General features: G+C 39.2%; 2 protein-coding genes across 5 annotated transcripts in view; one reads left to right on the forward strand and one right to left on the reverse strand.

The window, feature by feature from the left end:
• NLN (neurolysin) overlaps nucleotides 1-676 on the reverse strand; it is a 105,802-nt gene extending 105,126 nt beyond the window's left edge. For 2 of the 3 annotated variants that reach the window (XM_032279498.1, XM_032279488.1), the window contains exon 1: nucleotides 457-676. In XM_032279498.1, the coding sequence (XP_032135389.1) occupies nucleotides 457-497 (41 nt within the window). In that variant the 5' untranslated portion in view covers nucleotides 498-676. The remainder of the gene's footprint in view (nucleotides 1-456) is intronic. The other variant, XM_032279506.1, reaches the window with a different exon arrangement.
• A 27-nt stretch (nucleotides 677-703) lies between these two features.
• Nucleotides 704-26,976, forward strand: part of SGTB (small glutamine rich tetratricopeptide repeat containing beta) — a 50,892-nt gene continuing 24,619 nt past the window's right edge. Inside the window, exons 1-5 of one of the 2 annotated variants that reach the window (XM_032279530.1) lie at nucleotides 704-932; nucleotides 2,040-2,161; nucleotides 8,136-8,239; nucleotides 12,947-13,016; nucleotides 15,846-15,945. In XM_032279530.1, the coding sequence (XP_032135421.1) occupies nucleotides 2,062-2,161; nucleotides 8,136-8,239; nucleotides 12,947-13,016; nucleotides 15,846-15,945 (374 nt within the window). In that variant the 5' untranslated portion in view covers nucleotides 704-932; nucleotides 2,040-2,061. The remainder of the gene's footprint in view (nucleotides 933-2,039; nucleotides 2,162-8,135; nucleotides 8,240-12,946; nucleotides 13,017-15,845; nucleotides 15,946-26,976) is intronic. The other variant, XM_032279521.1, reaches the window with a different exon arrangement.

Genomic DNA, 26,976 nt, shown 5'->3' on the forward strand with positions numbered 1-26,976 from the left:
CAAAACCAAAGAGGTTTCCTGTGGGGTGGATGTAAACGATTGGAATGCTAATGATGGGCGCGAGGGGCAAACGAAATTGTTCTGAGTCCACAGCTGCGGCACTTTTAATGACAGGTCTGCAGTTCAGCATGGAGGGCAAACATGAAATGATTTTCTTAGCCAGACTATCCGCATTCATTTTGGGCCGCGTCTGTGACCAGCCTCGCTGACTGCGGCTGAGGCAGTCCCAAACAAAGGGGAATGGACGCCCTCCCGAGGGAGCGGAGGCGGGAAAGGTGGCCCCAGGTGGCCGCGCCAGGTGTCCCCCCGGGGTCCACCTTGCAAGCTGAGGGGAGGGTGTGTCCCAGGAGCGTCCGAGCGGCGCGGCCGGGAAGGGCTGGGTCGGGGCGCCCAGCACCGCCCGGCGGAGGACCCCTCCCTGCCCGCGGCCCAGGTTAACCCGCGCACTGGAGGTACCTGCGGAGGCTTCGCACAGCCAAAAGGCACGGGGCGATCATGGGAGCGCCGAGAGGCTGGCGGCGGCGGGCGCGTGGTCCTTCGGCGCAGGGCTGGGAGGCGGGCGGCAGCGCCGGGGCGCCCGGGAGTCACGAGTCGGCCTAGCTGCAGAGGCCACAGCGGCGGTGGCGGCTCGGCCAGCGCCCTCCCACGTGCGGCAGCCCCACGCCGGCGGCCACCGGCCACGCCCCGCGCCGCGCCCCGCCCCGGCCCACGCGTCCGGCCCCGCCCCAGGGGCGGTGCTGGCCAGACCCCGCCGCCGGAGCTAACGCACAGCCGGGTGGGCTCTGGGGGCGGCTTGGGGGCCGGGGAAGTTTGCGCGCCGCCGCTAGTGCTGCGTTCCCGAGCCGGGCTCCAGCCCCGAGGACCGGGGGTCAGGCGGGCCGGTATACGGAACCCCACGGGGCCGCAGCCGTCATCTCAAATCCTTCTGCTTGGTAAGGGGGCTTCTCTGGCAAGGGTGCGCCTCCCGCTGTCCCGGACCGAGGCCCGTACCGGCTCCCGCTGCACTCCGGGCAGGGGCGAGGCGAGGCTGGGTACCCGAGGGAGGACGAGATGGAGGGGGAGCTCGATGCGCTCTGGGGAGAGGAAGTGGGAGAAGCCTGGACGAGGCTGGGCATCTCTTTCCCTCTTCGCACCCCTTTTACCCCCCATTCTGTTTTCACCTTCTGCCCAGGGGCCTTATTTAGTGCTTGTGACCCCGTGGCCTAGAGGCTGACATCGCTTTTAAAATAAGCACACAAATAATAAACATTATAGCGGCGGGTACCACACCCTGGCTTTGAATTAGGGAACCTGGGGAGCAGATGGATGATGCCATTTAGTGGAAATAAGCCATGAATGCCGGCTGGCCCTGCGCCACTGTTTGGATGCGATAGTATTCCATGTGAATGAACATGACCGGGAGCTTCCAGACTGTCCACGAGAGCACAGCCTCTGCAGGGAGCGCCGGCTGGCTTGTAGTATCCATCGACTTGGGCAGCGATTTCCTGACATGTCTGCTGATTGAATAGAAATGCCATTTTTATTAAGAACGACACTCACCAGTTGAACAACCTTTTGCAAATGTATTTCCTCATCAAATAACTCTCAACCTAATAAAGTAGGTAGAGTGTACATTATTAATACATTTTTTAGATCCCAGGAAATAGAGGAAGATGCTTGGTGTAGATCAGCTTCTAGTCAACCGTATGAAATGCTTCTCAACTTAGTACCGAGGCCTTTAGGGGATTTCTGTATGGTGAGACATACAGTGACAGTCTAAGCTTATTCTGTACATGTTTTGAAGACATTTTTACTTATTGTAAGATTTAACATACTTGTATACCACTGGGTATTAATGAAAATATGTAATAAATTACCTTCACAGTACTTCGTGTTCTCCTGACTCTTTAAAAAGAGAAAAGATGAGAGGTCATACAGTTTTGTGTTTTGTTTTTTACCTTTAATGCAGTTTATAACCCATACAATCTTTGTAATTTATGACTTCCCTGACTGATTCCTTAAAATTAACTTAGTTCAGTGTTTTCATTTTTCTTATCAAGGAAAAGTGTTTAAGCTTCTAAAATGTCATCTGTCAAGCACCTGGTTTATGCAGTTATTCGTTTCTTACGGGAACAAAGTCAGATGGATACTTACACCTCAGATGAACAAGAAAGTTTGGAAGGTAGGCATCTGCTCTTTATGTGCATTTATATTATAATTATAAATGAAGACTAAAATAGCTGTAAGCCCAACTTGATGATTTATTGTAACAAGATCAGAATATTTTCTTGATCTTTCGAGACAGGCCTAACTATAAGATTATCATATTTCCATTTTCTGAAGCTTGTTTTGTTTTCATTAATAACAAATTAAGAGGATTAATTTGTTGAACAAATACTATATATCAGAAGTATGCTGTTCATATTATGGCAATTTTTTCTTCACAGCAACTGTTATGTTAGTATTACCCCCATTTAATAAGTGAGAAAATGAAACCAGGGCCAGGCTTTGTGGCTCATGCCCGTAATCCCAGCACTTTGGGAGGCAGAAGTGAGTAGATCATTTAGGGTCAGGAGTTCGAGACCAGGCTGGGCAACATGGAAAACCCTGTCTCTACTAAAAATACTAAAAGTAGCCAGGCATGGTGGCACTTGCCTATAGTCCCAGCTACTCGGGAGGCTGAGACAGGCCTCCTCCAGTTTTTTTTAAACCAAGATGTTATGTCCTGCTATGTTTTGAACCCGGGAGGCAGAGACTGCAGTGAGCTGAGATCGCACCACTGTACTCCAGCCTGGGCCACAAGGGAGACCCTGTCTCAAAAAAAAAAATAAAAAAGAAAAATAAAATGAAGTCAAATAGCATAACATAAACAGCTGATATGTGACAAAGCTGAGATTTAAATCCTGGTTCTTACTCTGAAGATCTTGTTGTTTCCATTTCCTAATAGGAAAGCATCCAATTTAGAAATAATATATGAAAATACCTGAGTCATTGTAATAGCACCATGTAGAAGTCTAATAATTATACCGCTAGTGACATCTGACCAGCACCTAATTTGGAACTTGAAATGAGAGCATTTCACCTGTGTTTTACATTAACTTTAAATATTGCATTCAGGAATCTGCAAAGTTGAACAGGATATGGGTGATAGCATTGTGTGTTTCCCTGACACCATCTTTGTTCTTCATGTTTATGTATTATTAAGTTTAAATTCAGTACAACCATAACAAGGTAGAATTCTGCAGATGGGCTTGTGGCGGTTCAGTGAATCTGGTGTCCCTGTGGCCTAAAGACTATTATTTGTTTATTTATTTATTTTTAAGACTTTGTCTGGCTCTGTCACCCAGGCTGGAGTGTAGTGGCATGATCTCGGCTCACTGCAACCTCCACCTGCTGGGCTCAAGCGATCCTCCCACCTCAGCTTCCCAAGTAGCTGGGACTACAGGAGCACACCACCATGGCTGGCTAAGTTTTTCACGTTTTATAGAGACAGGGTTTCACTATGTTGCCCAGGCTGGTCTCGAACTCTGGGCTCAAGCGATCTACTCGCCTTGGCCTCCCAAAGTACTGGGATTACAGGCGTGAGTCACCCCTCCCAGCCCTAAAGTCTTAATTACTGCAATGAAGTGCATTTGGAAGAACTTAATAAATTTAACAGTACAGTTTAAATTTCCCATCTTGAAACTGCTTCTCCTATAAAGCGGACACATCTATTAATTTCAGGAAGCACTTCCCTGTGAATATGCTTTTAGGAGGTAGAGATAAAAATTGGGCATTTGCTCTAAATCTGCTTACAGTCTGGCTAGATGATGTCTTTCCAGGTGGCAGAGAGAGGAGCAGGTCATGCACAGTTGGAGAACATTACAATCAGTCCATTTAATATTAAGGTCTTTTTTGTTCTCCTTGATGGTTAGACTCTGTGAAGATAAAGTTGATTGATTATCTAAGGAGAATGGTAGTTATGATTGCTCTGTAGCAAACAGATAAACGTAGTCATTTAAGAAAAGATGTTTCTTTTCTAATCAAAGGCAGCATAAAACTTTTAAGGGCCAGAAAGAAAATTGAGAGGTTTTTTTTTTAAACCAAGATGGTATGCCCTATTTTTAGGATGGTATTCAGCCAAAAATATGTGCCTTCAGCTGTTTGTTATATATGGCAGTCAGAAAGGGTGCCAATTGTTTTTGACTGACCCCTATTTTTGACTCTGTGAGTCTAATTTAATTGAACATGAAATCATGTGGAGGTGTCTGCCCACCTTCTAGACATTTTTTAAAGCCTTAGGAAAGAAGCCTCAGTTCTAATACCAGCTTTACCACTACTGTGAAGCAATGTATCATCAGCTTTGTCTTACCATCAGATATGTCACCCACTCCTCTTAGCACTTTGGGAGGCAGAGGCAGGCGGATCACGAGGTCAAAGATTGAGACCATCCTGGCCAACATAGTGAAACCCCATCTCTACTAAAAATACAAAAATTAGCTGGGCGTGGTGGTGAACGCCCATAGTTTTAGCTACTCAGGAGGCTGAGGCAGGAGAATCACTTGAACCTAGGAGGCGGAGGTTGCAGTGAGCTGAGATCGTGCCACTGCACTCCAATCTGGGCAACAGAGAGAGACTCCCTCTCTCAAAAAAAAATTGGCATCTGCTGACATTTGCTTCATTCCTTGACTCACTGTGGTTCCTGTTCACTGTCACTCCCTCTAGCACTACTCCTATTTAGATCTTGGCAATTGCAATATACTGATAGATGATTCTTTTAGTTCCCTGGCTCTCAGTTCTTGACCTCTTCCAGTGATCTCAAACACTTGATCATATCCTAGATCAGTGTTCTCAACTCGGTGATTGTGCAATATCTGGATACATTCTGATTGTCATCAACTGGGTGAGGGGGGTGGCTGGTATTATTGGCATCTAGCGAATGGGCGGAGGCCATGGATGCTGCTAATGCACAGGACAGCCCCTGACAAGAATAAAGTACCTGATCTAACATGTCAGTATGCAGAGATTGAGAAAGACTTCTGGAGACCTAATCATTACCAGAATTGCATTCTTCCCCTAATCTATCCCAAACATTTCACTTCCTGATCACTATTGCCTGTCTTTCCAAGCTCATTCCCTCTAGAATCCCTACTCCAGCAATTCCTTGACCCAACCAATACCTGCAGTCTGTTCATCCCTCACCTTTTCCCCCATCTCTTCTTACTCCTCCTAAATTCCATGGTTGATCATTATAATCATTCCATTTTACCTCCTTCCCTTTCTTGCAAAGCCCAACTTCATTTAAATCCAACTCTCCACTTGCTCTGTATCCACCTACTCACACCCACTCTTGTAGCCATATATAAATGGAGCAAAACACACAACTTTGCTGACTAGTCCCACTTTAAATTCATGACTGTGAACTTAAAGCAGACCTTTAATGTTGTCTGGCAATCACACTTTCTGTTCCAAGTTCATTCATACATTTATTTTCCTAGATGACCATTTTAACACTTTCTCATATCTTTTCAAACTCTCAAACCTCCTCCACTTTCCTCACTTTTAGTTGATTACCTTGCTTTCTATTCCACCAAGAAAATGGAAATAATAAGAAAATAGCTGGTTGTGGTGGCACCCACATACTCTGCCTGCCTGCCTGTTTGACTAGCTATTACCATAGATGAACTATTCATATTCCTTCCTCAATGGAACCCCTCTACTGCTATACTAGATCCCATCCTGTCTCACCTACTCCAGGATATCACTCTAGTTATTTTGTTTTTTTCCATCTTATAACATTTTCATACTCTACTGGATCATTTTTATCATAATGCGAACTTATCATTATTTCTCCCTTCTTTAAAAAAGCAAAAACAAACAGCAAATAGTTATCCTTGCCATACTACCCCCAACCCATTACTACTTAATTGTATGTCTCTCTTTGCAGCAAAACCATTTGAAAGAATTGTTCATACTTGGTTTTCTCTAACCCTCTCCTTCTATTCTTTCTTAAACCCGTTCCGATTAAGCCTTTGCCTCTATCACTCAATCTATACCGCTTTCATCAAGGTCATTAGTGATTTCTGTGTTGTTTAATGTAATGGTCAGTTCTCAGTTTTCATCTGAGTTATTAGTTGCCACTGATAATGTTGATAGTCACTTCCTCACCGCCCCTTCCCCAATCCCAGTATATTTTATTCGCTTAGCTTCCAGGATACCTCATACTTTCTTGGCCTTCTTATCTGATTGTTTGCTGCTTCTCTGTCCTCTTTGCTGGTTCCTCTTCTTTTCTCTGACCTGGAATGCCCAGGGTCCACTGCTTGATCCTCTTCTCTTCGTTATCTTTACCTATTTCTTTGGTGATATCATTCAGCTTCTTAGCCTTGAATACCCCTTACTTGTATGCTATTTCCCAAATGTATGCCCCCAGCCCAGACCTTTCTTCTGAAGGTCTTCTTATATATCCAAGTACCTACTAGATGTCTCCACTTGCATGTCTAATAGGCATCTCCAGTTTAACATTGCCAAAATCGAACTTCTGATTCCCCCACCCAAAATCTGTTCTATTTGCAATTTCCCTATCTCTGTTTATGTCAGCTTCCTCTTTTCTATTGCTCAGTCCAGCAACTTGGGTATCATTCTGGACTCTTCTCCTTCTCTAGTACTCTATAACCAATCATTCAATAAATCCTGTTGGCTACACTTACAAAATATGTCCAGAGTCTGAGATGTTTTACCAACTCCACTGATATCACCTCTGGATAGAACTATTTCTTGACTGTTTTAGTATGATAGCCTCTAACTGGTCTCTCTGCTTCTATTCTTGCCCCTTCATTGGCTGTTCCAAACAGGCACCAATGATCTTTAAGAGCAGAATGTGTCAGATTCTATCATTTATCTACTCAAAACATGACTTAGTACCATGACTCCTCATGACTCCTCATGTTACTTACTCATTGTTTAAAGGATCTATATAATTTGACTTCTGTGACATATTGTTCACCTACTCTTCCCCTTTCTTCTTTGGCTTCAATCATATTAGCTTTCTCTTTATAAATGCACCATATTCTCTTGCCTAAGGGCTTTTGCTCTGGCTGGTTCTTCTGCCTGGAATGGTCTTCACAGATAATGGTAGCACTCCCATCTCCTTCAAGTCTTTGTCAAATCTCTTTTCTCAGTAAGGCCTACCCTGAACTCTCTGTTAAACCTGCAGCTGTGGGCTGGGCATGGTGGCTGATGCCTGCATTCCCAGCACTTTGGGAGGCAGAGGTGGGTGGATCACCAGAGGTTGGGAGTTTGAGATCCCCTGGCCAACATGGTGAAACTCTTTCTCTACTAAAAATACAAAAGTTATATCAGCGAGGTGGCATACATCTGTAATCCCAGCTACTCAGGAGGCTGAGGCAGGGGAATAGCTTGACCCGGGAGGCACCATAAATTCAGTATTTATGATCACAGAACATAAGGAAAACAATTATAGCTCACTCAGCCTCCCAAAGTGCTGGAATTATAGGCATGAGCCACTATACCTGGCAACAACTTGATTTCTTATTCCTCACTTAAGGAAAAATGTTATCTAAAATGTAATTTCTCAATATATGTATTACATCCTATTTTTGTTGAAGGCTGCCAGAAAGAAAGAGCAAGTCATCAATAACCACTCCTTTGGGAGGCTGAGGCAGGGGATCACTTGAGCCCAGGAGTTTTGAGAACAGCCTGGGCAACCTGGCAAGACCCTGTCTCTGCAAAAAAAATTTAAAAAGTTAGCATGTAGCTCATGCCTATAGTCTCAGTTACTAGGGGGGCTGAGGTGGGGGGATCCCTTGAGCCCAGGAAGTCAAGGCAACAGTGAGCTATAATTGCATCACTGCACTCCAGCCTGGCCACAAAGTGAAACCTTTTCTCTAAAAAAAATTAGGAAGGAAGAAAGGAAGGAAAGGGGAAGGGGAAGGGCAAATTGGAAGGGGGAGGAACGGGGAGGAAAGAAAGAAAATCAGTGTGTTTTCCTTCAGTAGCTGGTCTATAAACAGAAATTTCTTTGCAGCTGAACCAATGTTTTCCTTGTGTTCTGTGATCATAAATGCTGAATTTCCATACATTGCAGTTCTATCAGAAAAAAAAACTTGTTTCTTTTTTAAAGTTGCTAATTGTTTTTTACTATTAAAATTTATTTCAAGTTGCAATTCAGTGCTTGGAGACAGTTTTTAAGGTCAGCTCAGAAGATACACACCTAGCAGTTTCACAGCCTTTGACAGAAATGTTTACCAATTCCTTCTGTAAGGTATGTTGTCATTATTTTCTCATTATTAACTGATATAAATATGATTACGATTTTATGTTAGTAGGTTGTTAATAGTTGAGGGACCAAATATATGAGTAATTAACTTCTTCCTGTGTATAAGGTAAATTGTCTGTCTACATGGATATAATTGGGGAATAACTCATTTAATGTGCTTTAGATTTTCATATTGATAACTATTTTCATCATCTCACCTTCTTTTAAATTTAATGATATGTATTAGTCAACTTTTAAGTTCTTTATAGTATCTGAGTATTTTTTTCTTGAATGTCATTTCAGTGAACTGAGTATTTTTTGATTTCCAGCATCTGAATTGATGTTTCCCTAAAACTTGGAACATAGGCTTAAAAAGTTTTAATGTCTAGAAAGCAGCCAGGCAGAAATAGATTCCTCTGGAATTGAATCATCATTTCTGAAGCAGATTGCATCAAATTTACTCATTGATGGGGCTCCTTAAAACAGGGAAAGGTTAAGGGTCAATGTACAAAGCTAAGACTGAAATCCAAGTTTTCTGATCCCTGCTCCTGGGGACTGTTTATACATGGTCTTGGGTTTCTGTCCTTTTCAGGAAACAGACCATAAGACTGTCTGAAAAATGCTAAGGTTAGTGAATGTAGGGTTCCCACACGTGAGTGACCTCCCACCTGTTTCTTTCTTTTTTTCTGAGGCAGGTCTCGCTCTGTCACCCAGCTTGGAGTCTAGTGGTGTGATCGTGGCTCATTAGCAGCCTCAACCTCCTGGGCTCAAGCAGTTCTCAATTCTCTCACCTTAGACTTGTGAGTAGCTGGGGCTCCAAGCACACACCAAAGCACCCAGTTAATATATATATATATATATATATATATATATTTTTTTTTTTTTTTTTTTTTTTTTTTAGTAGTGACAGGGTCTTGCTTTGTGTGCTTTGTTGCCTAGGCTGGTCTTGAACTTTTGAGCTCAAGCCATCGTCCTGCCTTGGCCTCCCAAAGTGCTCAGATTGTAGGCATAAACCACCACATGTGGCCCCACATGTTTCTTCATGACATTTTGGTGCCTCATGGGCTCCTTTTGTTTTTCTAGCTCCATATTTGAGCTTTAGTATATAATGAAGAATTCTGGAGTGAGGCTGAAATGTACCTTGCACACTTCAGTCTGGAATGGACATTGCTGACAATACCACACTTGGCTGGATCCTCCAGGCTCTGTTTCTAGAACTTCTTGGGAAGAGGTTGTTAGAATTGCAATGAAGATGGCAACCTGGCAGTAAACCATTCCCTTTTTTTACGCTTTGGAAAAAAATACAGCAGTTATGCATTAATTCATCATAACAGATGAATACTTATATGACAAGATATAAGGAGATAGTGAATTCATCTCTGTTCCTCATCAGGGAACTCCTTTTTTCTTCCCATTGGTGAAGGTGGCCTGTGGTTCTTTCATTGTTTGGGCCTGCAACCCGCCCCCCAGGAACCCTGTTTGAGTGGCTAGATATGGTTGTGGCTAAAGCAGACCTTCTTTGCTCTCAGGTGTACGAGGCCTGTGCTTGAGGCAGCTCTTAGATTTGCTCACTCTTTAGCTACTGTCACCATTGACTTAGTACTAAAGATATTAGAACTGTTTTTTTCTTCTCAGGAAGCTCTAATTGACTTTTATACCCTTTTGATTTTGAATGAAGCTTTTTCTTTTTTTTGCTGTATCTCCCCAATTGCGTTTAATTATAAGAAATTTGTTGCTCACTATTGTTAAAATATAGTTTATTGAAACTGGCTGCATAGTATAGCTGCAGTTGTGATCTATGTGGTATCATAATTCTTTAGTAGTCTTATTTTACAGCTATGGCTTTATTCCATATGTGTTTGTTAACAGAGTATGGCAGAGAAAGTATAAAATTCATCTGAAATAGCATCAAGATTATTGTAATTAAAGAAATTATTTGTCTCACCAAGTGTAATTAATTGTGATATTGGGCATTTTATTTTTAGAATATTGCTTTTCTGTATTTTTCCCCAATTAAATTTATATATAAAATGAATTCATTCCGTTTATTTAAAGTAGGTAGCTCCTGCCCCCACATGGTGAACTCAAATTTATGCAATGAATATGATAATTAGTTTTCAAAGTATAAAATGGTGGCAATTTTAGTAAATAATTTGGAAGAATTTGGAAGACAGAAGAGATTATAATCTATTTTTCAATTGCTATTTTTCTGATCCCCTAAATCACTCTTTCCCATGTATAAACTGCCTAGGCTTATTGGAAGATTTAAACTACAAATCCTAAAGCCAAGTACTGTAGGATGGTAATGTGTCTTTGAATTATATTTAGATTCTGAGTAACTACAGTCAGTTTTAAGTAGTGACCCCTACTTAGGAAGGTTATCATTTTGTTTCTATATTTTTATTCCAATATTTATGTTTAGGAAAACTGATTAGTAGATAATGATTTAAAAAGTAAGGACAAGACCCATACACTTTGTCAGTGATTTTGTACTTGTGAATATTTATGTCTAATTTTCAAAATATATTTCTGATGTTAGAGCTATCAATTTTGTGGAAAGTCTAATTAAGACAAAGATAATGATGGATATAGTTTAAATACAGTACATAGTGCTGAGTGTGGTAGCTCATGCCTATAATCGCAGCACTTTGGGAGGCCAAAGCGAAAGGATTGCTTAAGCTAGGAGTTCAAGACCAGCATGAACAACATGGGGAGACCTATCTCTACAAAAAATTAAAAAATTACACAGATATAGTGGCACATAGCTGTAGTCCTAGCTACTCTGGAGGCTGAGGTGAAAGGATCACTTGGGCTCTGGAGGTTGAGATTTCAGTGAGCCATGATCACACCACTGTACTCCAGCCTGGGTGACAGACTGACACCCTGTCTCAAAAATAAACAAACAGCAACAAATATATATATATATATATAATTTTAAAAATTTTTACATAGACCAGTGGCTACAAATTATATTTCTTTAAAAAAATGAGGCCACACGCAGTGGCTCACACCTGTAATCCCAGCACTTTGGGAGACTGAGGTGGTTGGATCATGTGGTCAGGAGATTGAGACCATCCTGGCCGAAATGGTGAAACCCCGTCCCTACTGAAAATACTAAAGTTCGCTGGGCATGGTGGCATGTGCCTGTAGTCCCAGTTGCTTGGGAGGGTGAGGCAGGAGAATTGCTTGAACTGCCGGGAGGCAGAGATTGCAGTGAGCCGAGATTGCGCCACTGCAGTCCAGCCTGGGGACAGAGCGAGACTCCGTCTAAAAAAAAAAAAAAAAGACTGACTTATGAACTCAGAGTCAAGTTTAAAAGCAATACAGTTTCAATAAGATCTTTCAAAAATGAAAAAATATGTTGTGTTCCCCGTACCATTCAAGATTTTTCTGAATCTTAACATTTGGTTTTCATAAGCTCCTTTAGTTTGAACTTAATTTATGGAAAAGAGGTTTTGGAATGATAGTAGGTGTAAAGGCAGGGATTTTATAGTGTTTTCTTATCTTGTAGTGAAATTAATATATGTTCATTGTTTTAAAAAATTTGAGGCCGGGCGCGGTGGCTCATATCTGCCATCCCAGCACTTTGGGAGACTGAGGCAGGTGGATCACGAGGTCAAGAGATTGAGATCATCCTGGCCAACATGGTGAAACCTCATCTCTGCTGAAAATACAAAAATCAGCTGGGTGTGGTGGTGTGCACCTGTAGTCCCAGCTACTCAGGAGGCTGAGGAGGGGAATTGCTTGAACCTGAGAGGTGGAGCTTGCAGTGAGCCGAGATCATAACACTGCACTCCAGCCTAGTGAAAGAGTGAAACTCTGTCTCAAAAAAAAAAAAACAAAAAACCCAAAAAACACAATTGGACAATACAGAAAGATAGAAGAGATGAAAATTTTACTTCTGATACACGTCTTTCCAGTCTGTTTTTAAATGTGTGTGTGAACATATTTAAATAATATGATCATATTATAAATGATTTTTTGTAGACTATGATTTTGACTTAGTAGGGTATATCTTAGATAGGATATTAGACATTTTGTTCCAAAATTTTCACTAATATAAACAATCCCTTGATCATATTTATATTCCTATTCTTTACATAACTGATTCTATTTTTTTTATTTGTGAAGTAGGATTGCTGGATATGGGAAATGCACATTTTTTAAAAAAGTTTGATTCACAGCTGCTTATTATTCTCTAGAAAAATTTCACATATTCTTTTTGTTTGTTTGTTTTTGAGACACGGTCTGGCTCTGTTGCCTAGGCTGGAGTACAGTGGCATGATCTTAGCTCACTGCAACCTCTGCCTTCTGGGCTCAAGCCATCCTCTTACCTCAGCCTCCCAAGTATGTGGGTCTGCAGGCACATGCCACCACACCTGGTTAATTTTTGTGTTTTCTGTAGAGATGGGGTTTTACCATGTTGCCCAGGCTGGTCTTGAACTCCTGAGCTTAAGCTGTCCACCCATTTCAACCTCCCAAAGTGCTGGGATAATAGGCATTAACTACCATGCCTGATCACACATATTCATATTTCTAATAAAAAATATGTGAGAGGACCTCTCCCCTATTTTTTGTTAATACTATTATTTAGGAATTCGATTTCATAATGTGGAGTTACAGATGATTAAAAACATGGGTAATTTATTTTTACAGTACTCCGGGATGATTATGTAGCTAAAGGGAAGTACATTGATTTTTATTTAATTTCAGAATGACGTTCTGCCCCTTTCAAACTCAGTGCCTGAAGATGTGGGAAAAGCTGACCAATTAAAAGATGAAGGTGAATATTTCATACAAAAATGACTTACTTAGTAAACCTTTCTGAAACTGTGGAGAAAAATATTGTCAATTGATTTAGTTTTGATTTACAGCACCAAGACTAGATTGTCATAAGTGCACATGGCATTTATGAAACAGAAATGAATGTGATGAGTAAGAAGCCTGGAAGTACAGAATGGCTTGTGGGCAGTACAGTTATGGCGTGCTTCAAGAGAAGCAGATCTGTTGTGATCAAAACTTGCAGAACAAATCGCAAGGGCTAATTGCTTCTGACTGTTTTTGCTACTTATACTCTAGGATCCCAATTCTTCTTTATACTTAAAAAGAGGAAAATAGTTTTCAGCATTACTTTAATTTTCATATGTTTAGTGTTTTTGAGTTCTTTGAAATTTAAGGCAGGCACATGGCACTTGACTTGTTTATTAGCTAGCACATTTGATTACTGCATTATTAAATTTTATACAAGTTGGCTATTGAAGCATTCTTGGTTTTAACAAATAAGTCACTGTTAAGGATTTGTGATCAATTTTTTCATCATGTCACCTATGTTAAGCTATAGATGAGGGCCAGGTCAGGCCTGCAAGATTTGTACTACAAAGCTGCACGCCCAGCCCTGAAGTTTTGTATGTTAAATATTTTGCTATTTAATAGTTTTGTCATTAACTTACAATATACATGTGTATAATATTTGCGGCACATATGTGTGTGTGTGTGTGTGTGTGTGTGTGTGTGTACACACACACAGGTTATGATATCTATACCTTCGAGGTGACACAGGAAAAGACATATAATGCAGTTCTAATAATGTAATCATAAAATGCCATCAAGATAAAGAGCCCAACAGCATCACTGAAGTCTCAATAACCCAGAAGATTAAAATGTTTGACATGGAAATTAACCTATCTGGGCTAATGTAGATAACTTTTTGTTTATTCATAAAAAATGATGTTATACTCTCAGTTTCCTTAGAGGCTTTATATTGATTTCTTTTTTGGGGAAGCTCTATATTAATTTTTTTAACTCCTAAAAATATTTGTTGAGATATAATTCATATATAATTTACTTCTTTAAAGTGTGTAATTCATTAATTTCTAGTATATTCACAGAGTTGTGCAGCCATTACCATAATGAATTATAGAACTTTTTTTTTTTTTTTTTTGAGACAGGGTCTCACTCTGTCAACCAGGGTGGAGGGCAGTGACATGACCACAGATCACTGCAGCCTCAAACTCCTGGGCTCAAGCTATCCTCCCACTTCTGCTTCTGGAGTAGCTGGGACTACAGGCATGCACTACCAGCCTGGCTAATTTTTTTTTTTTTTTTTGTAGAGATGGGATTTCACTCTGTTGCCCAGGCTGGTTTCTAGTTCCTGGGTTCAAGCCATACACCCACCTTGGCCTCCCAAAGTGCTGGGATTACAAGGGTGAGCCATCATACCTGGCCTACAGAACATTTTTATAACCCCCCCAAACAAAAACCATGTGCTCATTAGCAGTCACTCTTTATATCATTTTTGATTCCTAATTTACAGTAACTTGAATATTCTGTTTTTGTTCCTTGAAAATTTATGCCTCACTCTTCCTGTTAAGGAGCTAACGATCTATTAAGAACAAGGCTAATGTGAGAGTTTCTGGTTTAAGAAAACTGGAAAGAATCACAGACGCCTTTGAGATGTAAATCCTTCCTCCTAATCTCCATTGTTCCTAATATTTTCTTTTTCTTTCTTTTTTTTTTTTTTTTTTTTTTTTTTAATAAGACAGGGTTTAACTCTATCACCCAGGCTGGAGTGCAGTGGCACAATCACGGCTCACTGCAGCTTCAACCTTCTGAGTTCACATGATACTCCTGCCTCAGCCTCCTGGTACCTGTACCGGGGACTACAGGCGTGCACCACTGGGTGACCAGCTAATTTTTTAATTATTCTTTTTGTTGAAACGGGGGTCCCACTATATTGCCCAGGCTGGTCTTGAACTTCTGGCCTCAAGTAATCCTCCTGTCTTCATCTCCCAAAGTGTTGGGATTACAGGCATGAGCCACCACACCCAGACATAGTTTGAACATTGGTTCTTATAAGTGCAGAGGACACTGTTTTTTCATTTAATGGTATATAAAAAATAGCCATAGAAATCTTATTTTGCTGACCAGTTATTAACTTAGCTAAATTACTGCCAGATGTATCTGCAGATGCCCTTCCTGAAAATTCAGTAGTTTGCAGGCTAGCCATGGTATCTGAAATTCTATCTTTCTAAAAATTAATCTCTTCAAATCCCCTTTTAAAGAGACTATAACTCTGGAAGGGATAGCACATACAAATATAATCTGCCAATATCATGGTAGCATGATTAGTTTTATCAGCTTACCCTCAGCAGTGTTCTGAGAACTTGATTATCAGCAGATGTGTGTTTTAACAGGGAAAGAGTGGAAGACCAGGTCCAGATTGAGATGGTGATTAGGGAGGGTGTTGCATCTGGAACGGGCTGGGGCAGCTCTAAAAGGGAGGAGAGAAATGAAGATAAGGAAGGTGAGAAGAGATTCACTTTTGCCATGAGTTAGTCATAATTGTTGCATTTACTCTTTTAAGTCTAGATTTTATAAAGTATATAAACACTAATTTTTAAAAATACTCTGCAATTTTAAAATGATTCAAACACACTGAAAGCTAAATAATATTAACTCTATAGTACAATATAAAACTTATCTCCAGTGTGACTGAAAAATCATGAGGCTCACTTTCATATAATTATAGTTTCCATGATTAAAATGTATCTATTAGAGTATATGTTTCTAATGTATATTATACTTACTGTATATACTGGTTACTTTATTTTAGGCAATAACCACATGAAAGAAGAAAATTATGCTGCTGCAGTGGATTGTTACACACAGGCAATAGAATTGGATTCCAATAATGCAGTTTACTATTGCAACAGGTAAACTAGCACTATTGCGGCACGTTTACAATTCTTAAACATCTAGATTAATAGCTCTGAAGGAAAATGCAAAATGTATTTATTTAGAAAATTTTGAAAGTTGAGAAAAATATAAAGAAGGAAGAAAAAATAAACTTACAAACTTACCACTCAGAGGCAACCACTGTTATTATTCTGTTAACATATTTTGTCTTACATAAATTTATTCATTTTTATTTTTATTTATTTTTTTGAGACAGGGTCTCACTCTGTCACCCAGGCTGGAGTGCAGTGGCATGATCTTGGCTCACTGCAACCTCTGCCTCCTAGGTTTAAGCGATTCACCCACCTCATCCTCTGCTGAGGCACCAGGTGGACTACAGGCACACACTGCCATGCCTGGCTAATTTTTTTTTTTTTTTTTTTAGAGACGGGGTTTTACCGTTCACATTGGCCAGGCGGGTCCTGAACTCGACCTCAAGTGATCCACCTGCCTTGGCCTCCCAAAGTGCTGGAATACAGGCATGAGCCACCATGCTTGGCCAATTTATTCATTTTTAGATTTACCTTTGTTCACGGGGCATATCAAAAATATGTTCGTATTTTATTGCAATCTTTCATAAGCATTATTTAAGTGGTTACAAATTAGTCTCTATTACTAGTGATTATTCTTTTTTATATTTCAAGCACCTATCATTGTGGCTGGCAAAGAAGTACTCAGCAAGGGTTATTTTTGAATAAGCATATAGACATACTTTAGTTTACTCACCTATTGACCTACTGGTGGGCATTGAGGTTGCTTCCATTTTTTTTTTTCAATATTATCATATAAAGCTGCAATGAACATCTGTTGTTTCTAAAATATTTTCATGCTTTAGATTTGCTGGACTTTGGATTTATCCCTGGAACTGCACTTAGTAGGTCTAGAAGTGCAAATTATTTTTAAAATTGTTGATGCAAATTACAAAATTGTCCCACTTTCTTGGAAAATATTTTGAAAATGATCTCCCTAGGAATGTATCTGTTCTGGCTATGCCCTTTATCAGCACTAAGTATGAAAATGATTAATTATTGCTAATTTAATCTTGTTTTCATATTATTCTAATTTATATTTAAGTACTGGTGAAGTTGGATATTTTTCAAATGTTGGCTGCTTTTGTTTGTTTTTTCCTAAATTTTCTATTTATATCTCCTATAGACTGAATGTTTCTATCCCCTCAAAATTCATATACTAATGCGAATTTTAAGCCCAATCTCCAATGTGATGGTATTTGGAGGTGGGACCTTTGGAAGGTGATTAGGTCATAAGGGTGGGATTAGTACCTTTATGAAAGAGACTCTGGAGAGCTCCTCTGTCCCTCTTGCCATGTCTTAGCTTGTTTGACCACAGATTTCTTTCTTCTTTCTTGGCTCTGTCGTTTTTATCAGGAGTCTGACTCCTATAGTCTGCATTTCCCAGGCTCCTTTATTATCTGGCTTTTGTATAGGTTCAGCCATGGAGGTACTGGCAGGAGGTTGGAGGGTAGAAAGAAGAGAGAAATCTGGGTATTTCTTCCTCCTCCTTTATTTTATTTTTTTAGCATCATGTATATTCAGCAGGGGCTGCGTCTCATCCTTGTCTTCCTACTCTCACCTGAGACACATACTGCAGTCCTAGCCTTTGCCAGGTGACCTTCGGTATTGGACTTTGTACTTTGTTCTTCAGTCTTAGGGACGGTAATGGCTCTCTGTTGTCAATTTCTGGATTGCTATACGACCCTGTTTCACCTCTCAGCTCTTCTACTGCCTTATGTAATAAATTTTCTGAATTAAATTATTCTGTTTTAAATATTGAAGTTCTAGGAGAACTTTCTGCAGTGATTGAAATGTTCTGCATCGGTACTGTCCAACTCAGTTGTCCCTAGCCACAGTGACTGTTGAGCATTTGCAGTGTGGTTAGAGAGCAATTGAGGAACTAAATTTTTAATGTCTGAATCAATTTAAAATTAATTTAAATAGCCACATATGGCTTATGGCTGCTATATCAGACAGCAGAGTCTTAAATGAAAGATATAGAACAAAAATCTGCGGGTCCTATTTGCACAGCTAATTGCCTTTTAATGTTTTTCACATGTAAAAGTTTTAAATATTTACGTAGTCCAATTTGGTTTTTTTCTTTGAATTTTATTCCAGTGCTTTTAGACTTAAAGCTCTCCCCATTTACAGACTTGACAAATAACTTCTATTGTCTTATTTTTCCTTTCATTTGAATTTTATCATCTGAAGTCTGTTTTGGTGAGTAGCATTACTATTTTAACCCATATGAAACTTGTTAGGATGGCCTTATCACCTTTTACTTTATGGTAGGTTCTTAGGTTTGAAAGAGATCTTTGATTTGGTCTGATATTTCATAGACTTATTATTATCAGATTTAGGGTAGTCACGCCCTTCTGAGATAGCACCCTCTTCCCCTACCTTTTCTTTTGTGGTCATATCTGTTAGAAAAGTCTTCCTTATATTGACACTGAATTTGTTTTCTTTTAGGTAGTTTCTGTCAGTTGGTTGTACTTAAGGGAGTTCCAGAATAATTATGATTCTTCTTTTTTTTTTGAGAGAGAGTCTCACTCTGTCACCCAGGCTGGAGTGCAGTGGCGCGATCTCGGCTCACTGCAACCTCTGCCTCACAGGTTCAAGTAATTCTCGTCTCAGCTTCCCAGGTAGCTGGAGCTACAGCCATGTGCCACCAAGCCCGGCTAGTTTTTGCATTTTTAGTAAAGGTAGAGTTTCACCATGTTGGGCAGGCCAGTGTTGAACTCCTGACCTCAAGTGATCTACGAGCCTCAGCCTCCCAAAGTGCTGGGATTACGGGTGTGAGCAACCATACCCAGCCATGATTCTTCTTTTTCATGACAATACCTTACATTTTAAAATTTGTTACCATGTTTGCTTTTCTCAACAAATTTTTGAACATTCTTCTGGTACACTTCAGGTAGTACAGCTTTAAGTCCTGTACCTTCACTTGAAACTTGTTCCAGTTTACCTGTATCTGTTAGGTATAGTTCTCTGATGTTAACGCAGTATAACTGGCATTAGTCTAATTGGACCAACAGTCTTGTAAGGCTCTGATTTAACCTACTTTCTAGATAACATAACTATATATCAGCATATTCTAACGTTATTTATTAAGTTCATTTTTGCTTTTGGTATATTACCGCCTCTTTTTTCATAGATTGTCGTATAATTCAATCATATATTGATTTGACAGGTTTATACCAAATACCTGCTATGTACTAGTACTGCCACTGGAGGTACAATTGGTTGCTTATATGCAAATGCAGGCTGTTACCTTTTACCCCTATCAAATTCTATCTTGTTATAATCTCCTATTTATTTGTCTTTTAAATGCTTTTTGATAAGTAATCTGTAAAGTAATGAATTTGTTCTTACTCTTATTTTCATGTCATCTACAAACTTGAGAAGAGTACCATATCTTACATTATATCAGTAACAAGTTGTCCAGGCGCAGCAGCTCATGCCTATAATCCCAGCACTTTGGAAGGCTGAGGCCATGGATCACTTGAGGTTAGGAGTTCCTGGCCAATGTGGTGAAACTCTGTCTCTACTAAAGAAACAAAAACAAAAACAAAACAAACAAGTCAATTAGTGGAACTATAATAGAGAAGTGTTTAAGAGCTGGGGTTCTGAACCCAGACTCTTTTAAAAATATGTATGTATTTGAGTAGCTTTGGAGGTACATGTGGTTTTTGGTTACATGGATGAATTGTATAGTGGTGAAGTCTGAGATTTTAGGGAACCTATTACGTGAGTAGTATACATTGTATGCAACATGAAGTTTTTTTATCTCTCATCTCCCTCCCATCCTCCTCCTTCTGAGTCTCCAAAGGACATTATACCGCTCTATATGCCTTTGTGTACCCATAGCTTAACTCCTGCTGATAAGTGAGAACACACATTATTTGTTCTTCCATTCCTGAGTTACTTCACTTAGAATTATGGTCTCCAGCTCCATCCAAGTTGCTGCAAAAGACATTGTCTTGTACTTTTTTGTGGCTGAGTAGTATTCCATAGTGTATATATTTACATATATATATATATATATATGTATATATATATATATGTATATATGTATGCCACATTTTCTTTTTCTTTCTTTTTTTTTTTTTTTTGAGACAGAGTTCGCTCTTATTACCCAGGCTGGAGTGCAATGGCGCGATCTCGTCTCACCGCAACCTCCACCTCCTGGGTTCAAGCAATTCTCCTGCCTCAGTCTCCCGAGTAGCTGGGACTACAGGCGTGCACCACCATGCCCAGCTAACTTTTGTATTTTTACTAGAGATAGTATTTCACCATGTTGACCAAGATGGTCTCAATCTCTTGACCTCATGATCCACCTGCCTCGGCCTCCCAAAGTCCTGGTATTATAGGAGTGAGCCACCGCACCCGGCCTATAGCACATTTTCTTTATCCACTCTTTTGTCAGTGAGTCCTTAGTTGGTTCCACATCTTTGCAATTGTGAATTGTGCTGCAATAAACATATGCATGCAGGTGTCTTTTGAATATAATGACTTATTTTACTTTCGGTAGGTACCTAGTAAAAGGATTGGTAAATTAGTAGATCTAATGGTAGATCTGATTTTAGTTCTTTAAGAAATCTCCATATTGTTTTCCACATAGGTTATACTAATTTACATTCCCACTAGCAGTGTATAAGCATTCTCTTTTCACCACATCCATGCCAACATCTGTTGTTTTGTGACTTTCTAATCATGGCCATTCTTGCAAGAGTTAGGTGGTATCATATTGTGGTTTCAATTTGCATTTCCCTGATTATTAGTGATGTTGAGCATTTTTTCATATGTTTGTTGGCCATTTGTTTAACTTTGAGAAATGTCTATTCATTGTCATTTGCCCACTTTTTGATGGAATAATTTGTTTTTTTTTTCTTATTGATTTAAGTTTCTTGTAGATTCTGAGTATTAGTCCTTTGTTGGATACATAATTTGCAAATATTTTCTCCCATTGTTTGGGTTGTCCATTTACTCTGATGATTATTTCTTTGTTTTACAGAAGCTTTTTAGTTTAATTAGGTCTCATTTATTTATTTTTGATGACCTCAGACTCTTTGGATTCTAATTTCTGGCTCTGACATTTACTATGTATGTGACCTTGAGCAAATTTCCTAGTGCATCTATGCCTTGGTTTCCCTATCTCTAAAGTGTAGGTAATAATAGTATTTACCTCATAGGGTTGTTATAGAGATCAAGCAGTACATGTAGAGTGTTATCAAAATGTCTAGTAAAGAGTGCTGTATACAAGTGATAATTATTTTTTTTTAATGGAGCCTGTTTTTCTGTCTTGATCAAAATATGAAGAGAGATCCAGCTTTTTCAGGGCCCAAATATGTTGTCAATTTTCTTTATTTACCAGTCTAGTAGAAACCTTGTTAAAATAAAAGGAAATAATTTTAGTCGAATAGGACTTGTTCTGAATTAATTCAGTGTCCTTTTTTCCCCTTCTTTTTGTCTCCTATAAAATTATACAGTGAATACTCATGTATCCACGCCTGTATTTTGCCATTAATATTTTAGTTTATTTGCTTTGTCACATATTTATCTTACTTATCTGTGCCTCTGTCCATTTATTATTCCATAATGTTTTTGTTGCATTTCAAGTCAACTTGCAACCATCAATATACATCCTCCCTAAATACTTAGCATGCATATCATTAACTAGAGTTTAGTATTTGCTTTCTTGGGGGTAAAATTTGCATGCAAAAATGCATAAACCTTAACTGTACTTTCACGGAGTTTTGACAGATACATACACCCGGGTAACCTAAAATTCTATTGAGATATTGAAAATTACCATCACTAGCCAAGTGGCAGGCACCTGTAAGCCCAGCTACCATCAGACGTCCAGGAAGTTCCTTATTCACAGTCTGTTGCCTACAACACTCACCAGAGGTAATCAGTGTTTTGATAGATTAGATTGATTTCCTCTAGAGTTTCATATGAAATGAATTATATGTATTTTTTGTGCAAGAGTTTTTTTGCTCAGCATAATGGTTTTGAGGTTCAATCAAGTTGTGGCATGTATTCATTCTTTTTTATTGATCAATAATATTCTATTGTTTGAATATATCAGTTTGCTTAGCTATTTTTCCATCTATGGACACATGGGCTGCTTCTAGTTAAAACAACTTTTAAAAAATGTCATCCAGATTTTATAGTTATTATTTGTGGGAGGGTCATATCCTTAAGAAGTTTAGTTTAAAAACCATCAGATGTTTGAGACTTGCTAGAAAAAAAAATTAAATTAATAAAAAAAGAAGTTTAATTGGTCACACTAGAGACCTTCATTTTCTTTTCCACACACACAAAAATTCCTTTATTAGTCATCAATGTAGCTCCCCAAAATAGAAATCCAAATAATTTGTAAAGAATGAATCCTTTTAGCTGTGGTTTGATGGTTAAGTTTTATTCTCTATAATCAGATTAATATATATAATGTTTTAATGTTTTAGCATATGCAGTCTTGAAATAAATACTTAAGAGTATCAAGAAATGTTGTAACCAGATACACATATCACATTTTTTATTTGCAGAGCACAGTAAGCCATATACTTTTAAGTATAAATATGGAAAATGTGAGCCTACAAAGTTTATTTTTAATGATGATAGTCTTGCACACCAGTACTGTATTAGAAGAAATTCTTGGCAATTACCTATGCTTTCTTTTTATTTAATTTTTGTAAAACTGAAACCAATAATTATGCTTCTCTTTTGCACTAAAATAGTATCTTTTTTCCTGAAAAGTACAGTAATAGAGCATGCTATTTAATATTAAATAATCAGAAAGGTTTATTTTTATATTTAATATAAATACTAAATAAAGCTTTGGGATCACTTGGAGTTTTTTGAGACTCTAGTAGCTATAAATATCTCAGCAGCCTGTAATCTTGCCAACTACCTCTGCCATTTTTCTTTGCCAACTGGCTGCCAAGAATTGGAAGCTCAGAATAGGCAATCTAAATCTTCCTTTTAATATTCATTTTCACAATTTTTTTAGGAATCAAAATATTTTTTATATACTAAACTCACTAGGATGAACTAATGTTTACTTTTTATAGAAGTGACTTTTAAATTTGTTAGAAAATGATCATCTGGCACATTTCTTAAGCATGACTCTTTATTTTCTCATATTTGTCTTCTATTTTGGCCTTTTAGGATCCCACTAATGCTTTGGGTTCCACTTTGATAAAAGGAAAACCTGAATCCTTCCTTGTAAACATATTATGTAGTTTGCTTTTTTAATATACTTCTAGCATTTGCCACAGTGTGTAACATTTACATAGATTTGTCATATGTTTTATCATATGCTTATCATATGTTCTGCCTTGTCTTATATACATAGTTCTTTTGTTTATTCAGGTGAAGGACAGAGATTGGTGCTTGTATCTGTTTGTATCCCCTGTAACACCTTATACTGTGCCTTGTAGGAGTTCAGCCCATTTTTGTAGAATGACTTGAAGTGTATAAAAGATACTGAAGCAACCAGCCATTTTCACATGAACACTTGTACACCTAAAACAAAAATGATTGAGTATAGGTCTAAACACCACCAAGTTCTCCATAATAAGAAATGAACAACACTTTTGGATGTCTTCTGCCCCTGTATAAACAGAATGTTCTTATTTCTTTTGTACTTCAGTGCTGAGTAGTTACCCATAGTAAGCTCATGCTTCAGGGGTAGATGGATGGTTGGGAGAGAGACAGAGCATGATGGAGGGAATTTGGAAGGCCTCTCAGGCGATGGAGAACTGGAGTCATATTTGAAGGACAGGTAGAACTTGGATAGGCAGAGCAGAAGGGAAGGCATTTCAGATTGGAGAACAAAGTATAAAAGGCAAAATCAAGAAGGCCATTACAATAAGAAATGCTAGTGACAGCACGTAGCCATATAAGCTCTGAGAAAGATGGGAACAGAGGCCTCACTATTTTGCATTTCGTTTCTTCCTCCTCTGTGGGCAGCATGTCATCAGTCAGTTTACTGGATTTGAGCTCGTTGAATCTCAGTTCTGCACTTACTAGCTACGTGAACTTGGGCAGGCACTGCATGTTTTGAGCCTGTTTTCACATTTGTAAAATAAAGGTATTATCCACTTCAAAGGGTGGTTTTGAGGAGTGATAATATATACAAAGTCCTCGACTTGCAACATTTGTTTCTTTCAAAAAGAAGGTAAGGCTTCTTTAGTTGTAGGAATAGATTTTTGCCATAATTTATTTATGCACGATGTGAGAAATGTGAGGTAGCTTGATTTTTTTCTGTGTTCTGTAAAAATAGAACATAAATCATATGCTTTTGTTTCTAATAAGGCAAAGAAAGCAAGGATGTCTGGAAACATGTGACTCTGACCGTACTGTTCCACTGAAATTTCATTAGTTATGCCCTGATAACCAGACAACAGAGGGAGAGGGAGCACAGGCCACATTGTTATTCAGTTCAGACGTTGGCATGTTTGGCTTCATCTTTGAGAAGATTCAAATATAGCCTGTCTTCTCTTTCCTTTCCTGGCCTCTGAGGCTCAGACGCCTCTCCTGTTCCTTTTGTAAGCTGCACAAATCTGCTTTCACCCTAACTTGCATTTTGTGATCTAAAGCTGTTAAGATTGAAACACAGTCCCCCTCCTTCCTTACACCCACTCTTCTCTTTGAGTCTGATCCTCCCAGCTTATTTCTTATCTTATTGTCAGTATCTGAAGCCAGATTTTAGGGTATCTTTCTGTTTCCCTTTTCCATACGCCTCTCAAAGAGCTAATTTATTTCCTACTCCCTTAGTCCAGTTCTTAACTTTGGTTGACTACTGCAATAGGGACATCAAAATGGCTTTCCATTTTTACTTGCACTCCCCACTCCTGTCTTCTGCCAAAAGGTTTTTTCTAAGATGTGAAATTGATCATCTAATGCTTGCTTTCTGTTCAGTAGTTCCAAAATACCTACGGGATCCAATTTAGGCTCCTCAACATGACGCATAAGGTCTTTTCTAATCTAGGCTCTTTCTTTTCTCTTAACTTTATTATCTTCACTTTTCCTCCTACCTTATTGCTCTTCTCTCTACTACCTATGCACATGTAATATGAAACTTACTAACTTCTTAAAAATACCATGTTGGGACATCTCTCTATGCTTTGTATGTGCTTCCCCCATGCCTAGAATATTTCCTACCTTATCTAATTGGTCAACTGCTAGTCATCCTTTAAAACCCTTTTAGGCTTTGGGAGGCTGAGGCGAGTGGACGACCTGAAGTCAGGAGTTCGAGACCAGCCTGGGCAACATGGTGAAACCCTGTCTCCATTAAAAATACAAAAAATTAGCCAGGTGTGGTGGTGTGCGCCTGTATTCCCAGCTACTCAGGAGGCTGGGCAGTAGAATCACTTGAGCCCAGGAAGCAGAGTTTGCAATAAGCCAAGGTCACACCACTACACTCCAGCCTGAGTAACGAGCAAAACTGGGTCTCAAAAAACAAAAGACAAAAAACTCTGTTAAGTGTTGCTTCTTTGGGGAAGACTTTCTAAATATCTTTTCTTTCTTTGAGATGGAATCTCGCTCTGTCACCCAGGCTGGAGTGCAGTGGTGCAATCTCGGCTTACTGCAACTTGCACCTCCCAGGTTCAAGCAGTTCTCCTGCCTCAGCCTCCTGAGTAGCTGGCACTACAGGTGCCCACCACCACACCTTGCTAATTTTTTTGTATTTTTAGTACAGATGGGGTTTCACCATGTTGGCCAGGCTGCTCTCAAACTCCTGACCTCCAGTGATCCACCCGCCTCAGCTTCCCAAAGTGCTGGATTACAGGCATGAGCCACTGCACCTGGCCTTCTTAATACCTTTTCCTCCCAACCTCCTGACCATGCCCCTATGTCCTTCCCCTCTGTGTTCTATAGAGTGGTGCTGTCCAATATGGTAGCTCCCAGCCACATGTGGCAATTTAAATATAAATTAATTAAAATGTAAAACAATTAAAAATTTATTTCCTCAGTTGCATTAGCATATTTCAAATGCTCATTAGTCACATGTGGCTAGGTGCTACTGTATTGCATAGTTACAGATGGAGAACTTTTCTGTTACGGAAAGTTCTGTTGACAGCTTGGCATAGGGTTAGCCACACCTTTCTCTGTGTTGCCTCTTCCTTTTATACTTCCATTTTTGCATTTATTATGCTATTTGTTTATTTGCATATCTGTTTCCCTATTAGACTATGAAAGGTTGAAGGGCAGGAAGATATTCTTTTCATCTCTGTATAGTGGTTTCAAGTTTAGTGTCTAGCATATATATATATTTTTTTGAGACAGAATCTTGCCATCTTGCTCTGTCGCCCAGGCTGAAGTACAATGGCATGATCTCGGCTCCCTGCAACCTCCACCTCCTGGGTTCAAGTGATTCTCCCACATCAGCTTCCTGAGTAGCTGGGATTACAGGTGCCTGTCACCAAACCCAGCTAATTTTTTGTATTTTAGTAGAGATGGTGTTTCACCATGAAGGTCAGGCTGGTCTTGAACTCCTGACCTTGTGATCTGCCCACCTCTGCCTCCCAAAGTGCTGGGATTACAGGTGTGAGCCACTGTGCCCAGCCAGTTAAACTTTTTAAAACAAGTCATGTTGTTATACTTCTCTACTCAAAACCCTTCAATGGTTTCCCATTTAATTCAGAGTAAGGTCTAGCATATTATAGGTATTCTGCAAAAGTCAGCTGAATTGGTTCAGTTAATTTTAGAAGGGAAATTTGTCTCTACCTGATGACTTTGAATGATGAAACAGTGACATGGCAGAGTGTATGTGTGTCTATTTTTTAAAAAAACAAATTTAAACTGTTTAAACTTCTTGAGAGAGAATAGTATGACGAACATCTCTCTCTATATATGTTCACCATAGAATCAGTGGTAGTTAACATTTTGCCATGTTTATTTTCTCACTCTTTCTCTGTTTGTCTTTCTTTTCTTTTTCTTCCTCTCTCCTTTTTTTTTTTTTTTTTTTTTTTTTTTTTTTTTTTTTTT

This window comes from Sapajus apella, unplaced genomic scaffold (genome assembly GCF_009761245.1).
Source record: "Sapajus apella isolate SASKATOON/1434 unplaced genomic scaffold, GSC_monkey_1.0 scaffold1, whole genome shotgun sequence".
Taxonomy (NCBI): domain Eukaryota; kingdom Metazoa; phylum Chordata; class Mammalia; order Primates; family Cebidae; genus Sapajus; species Sapajus apella.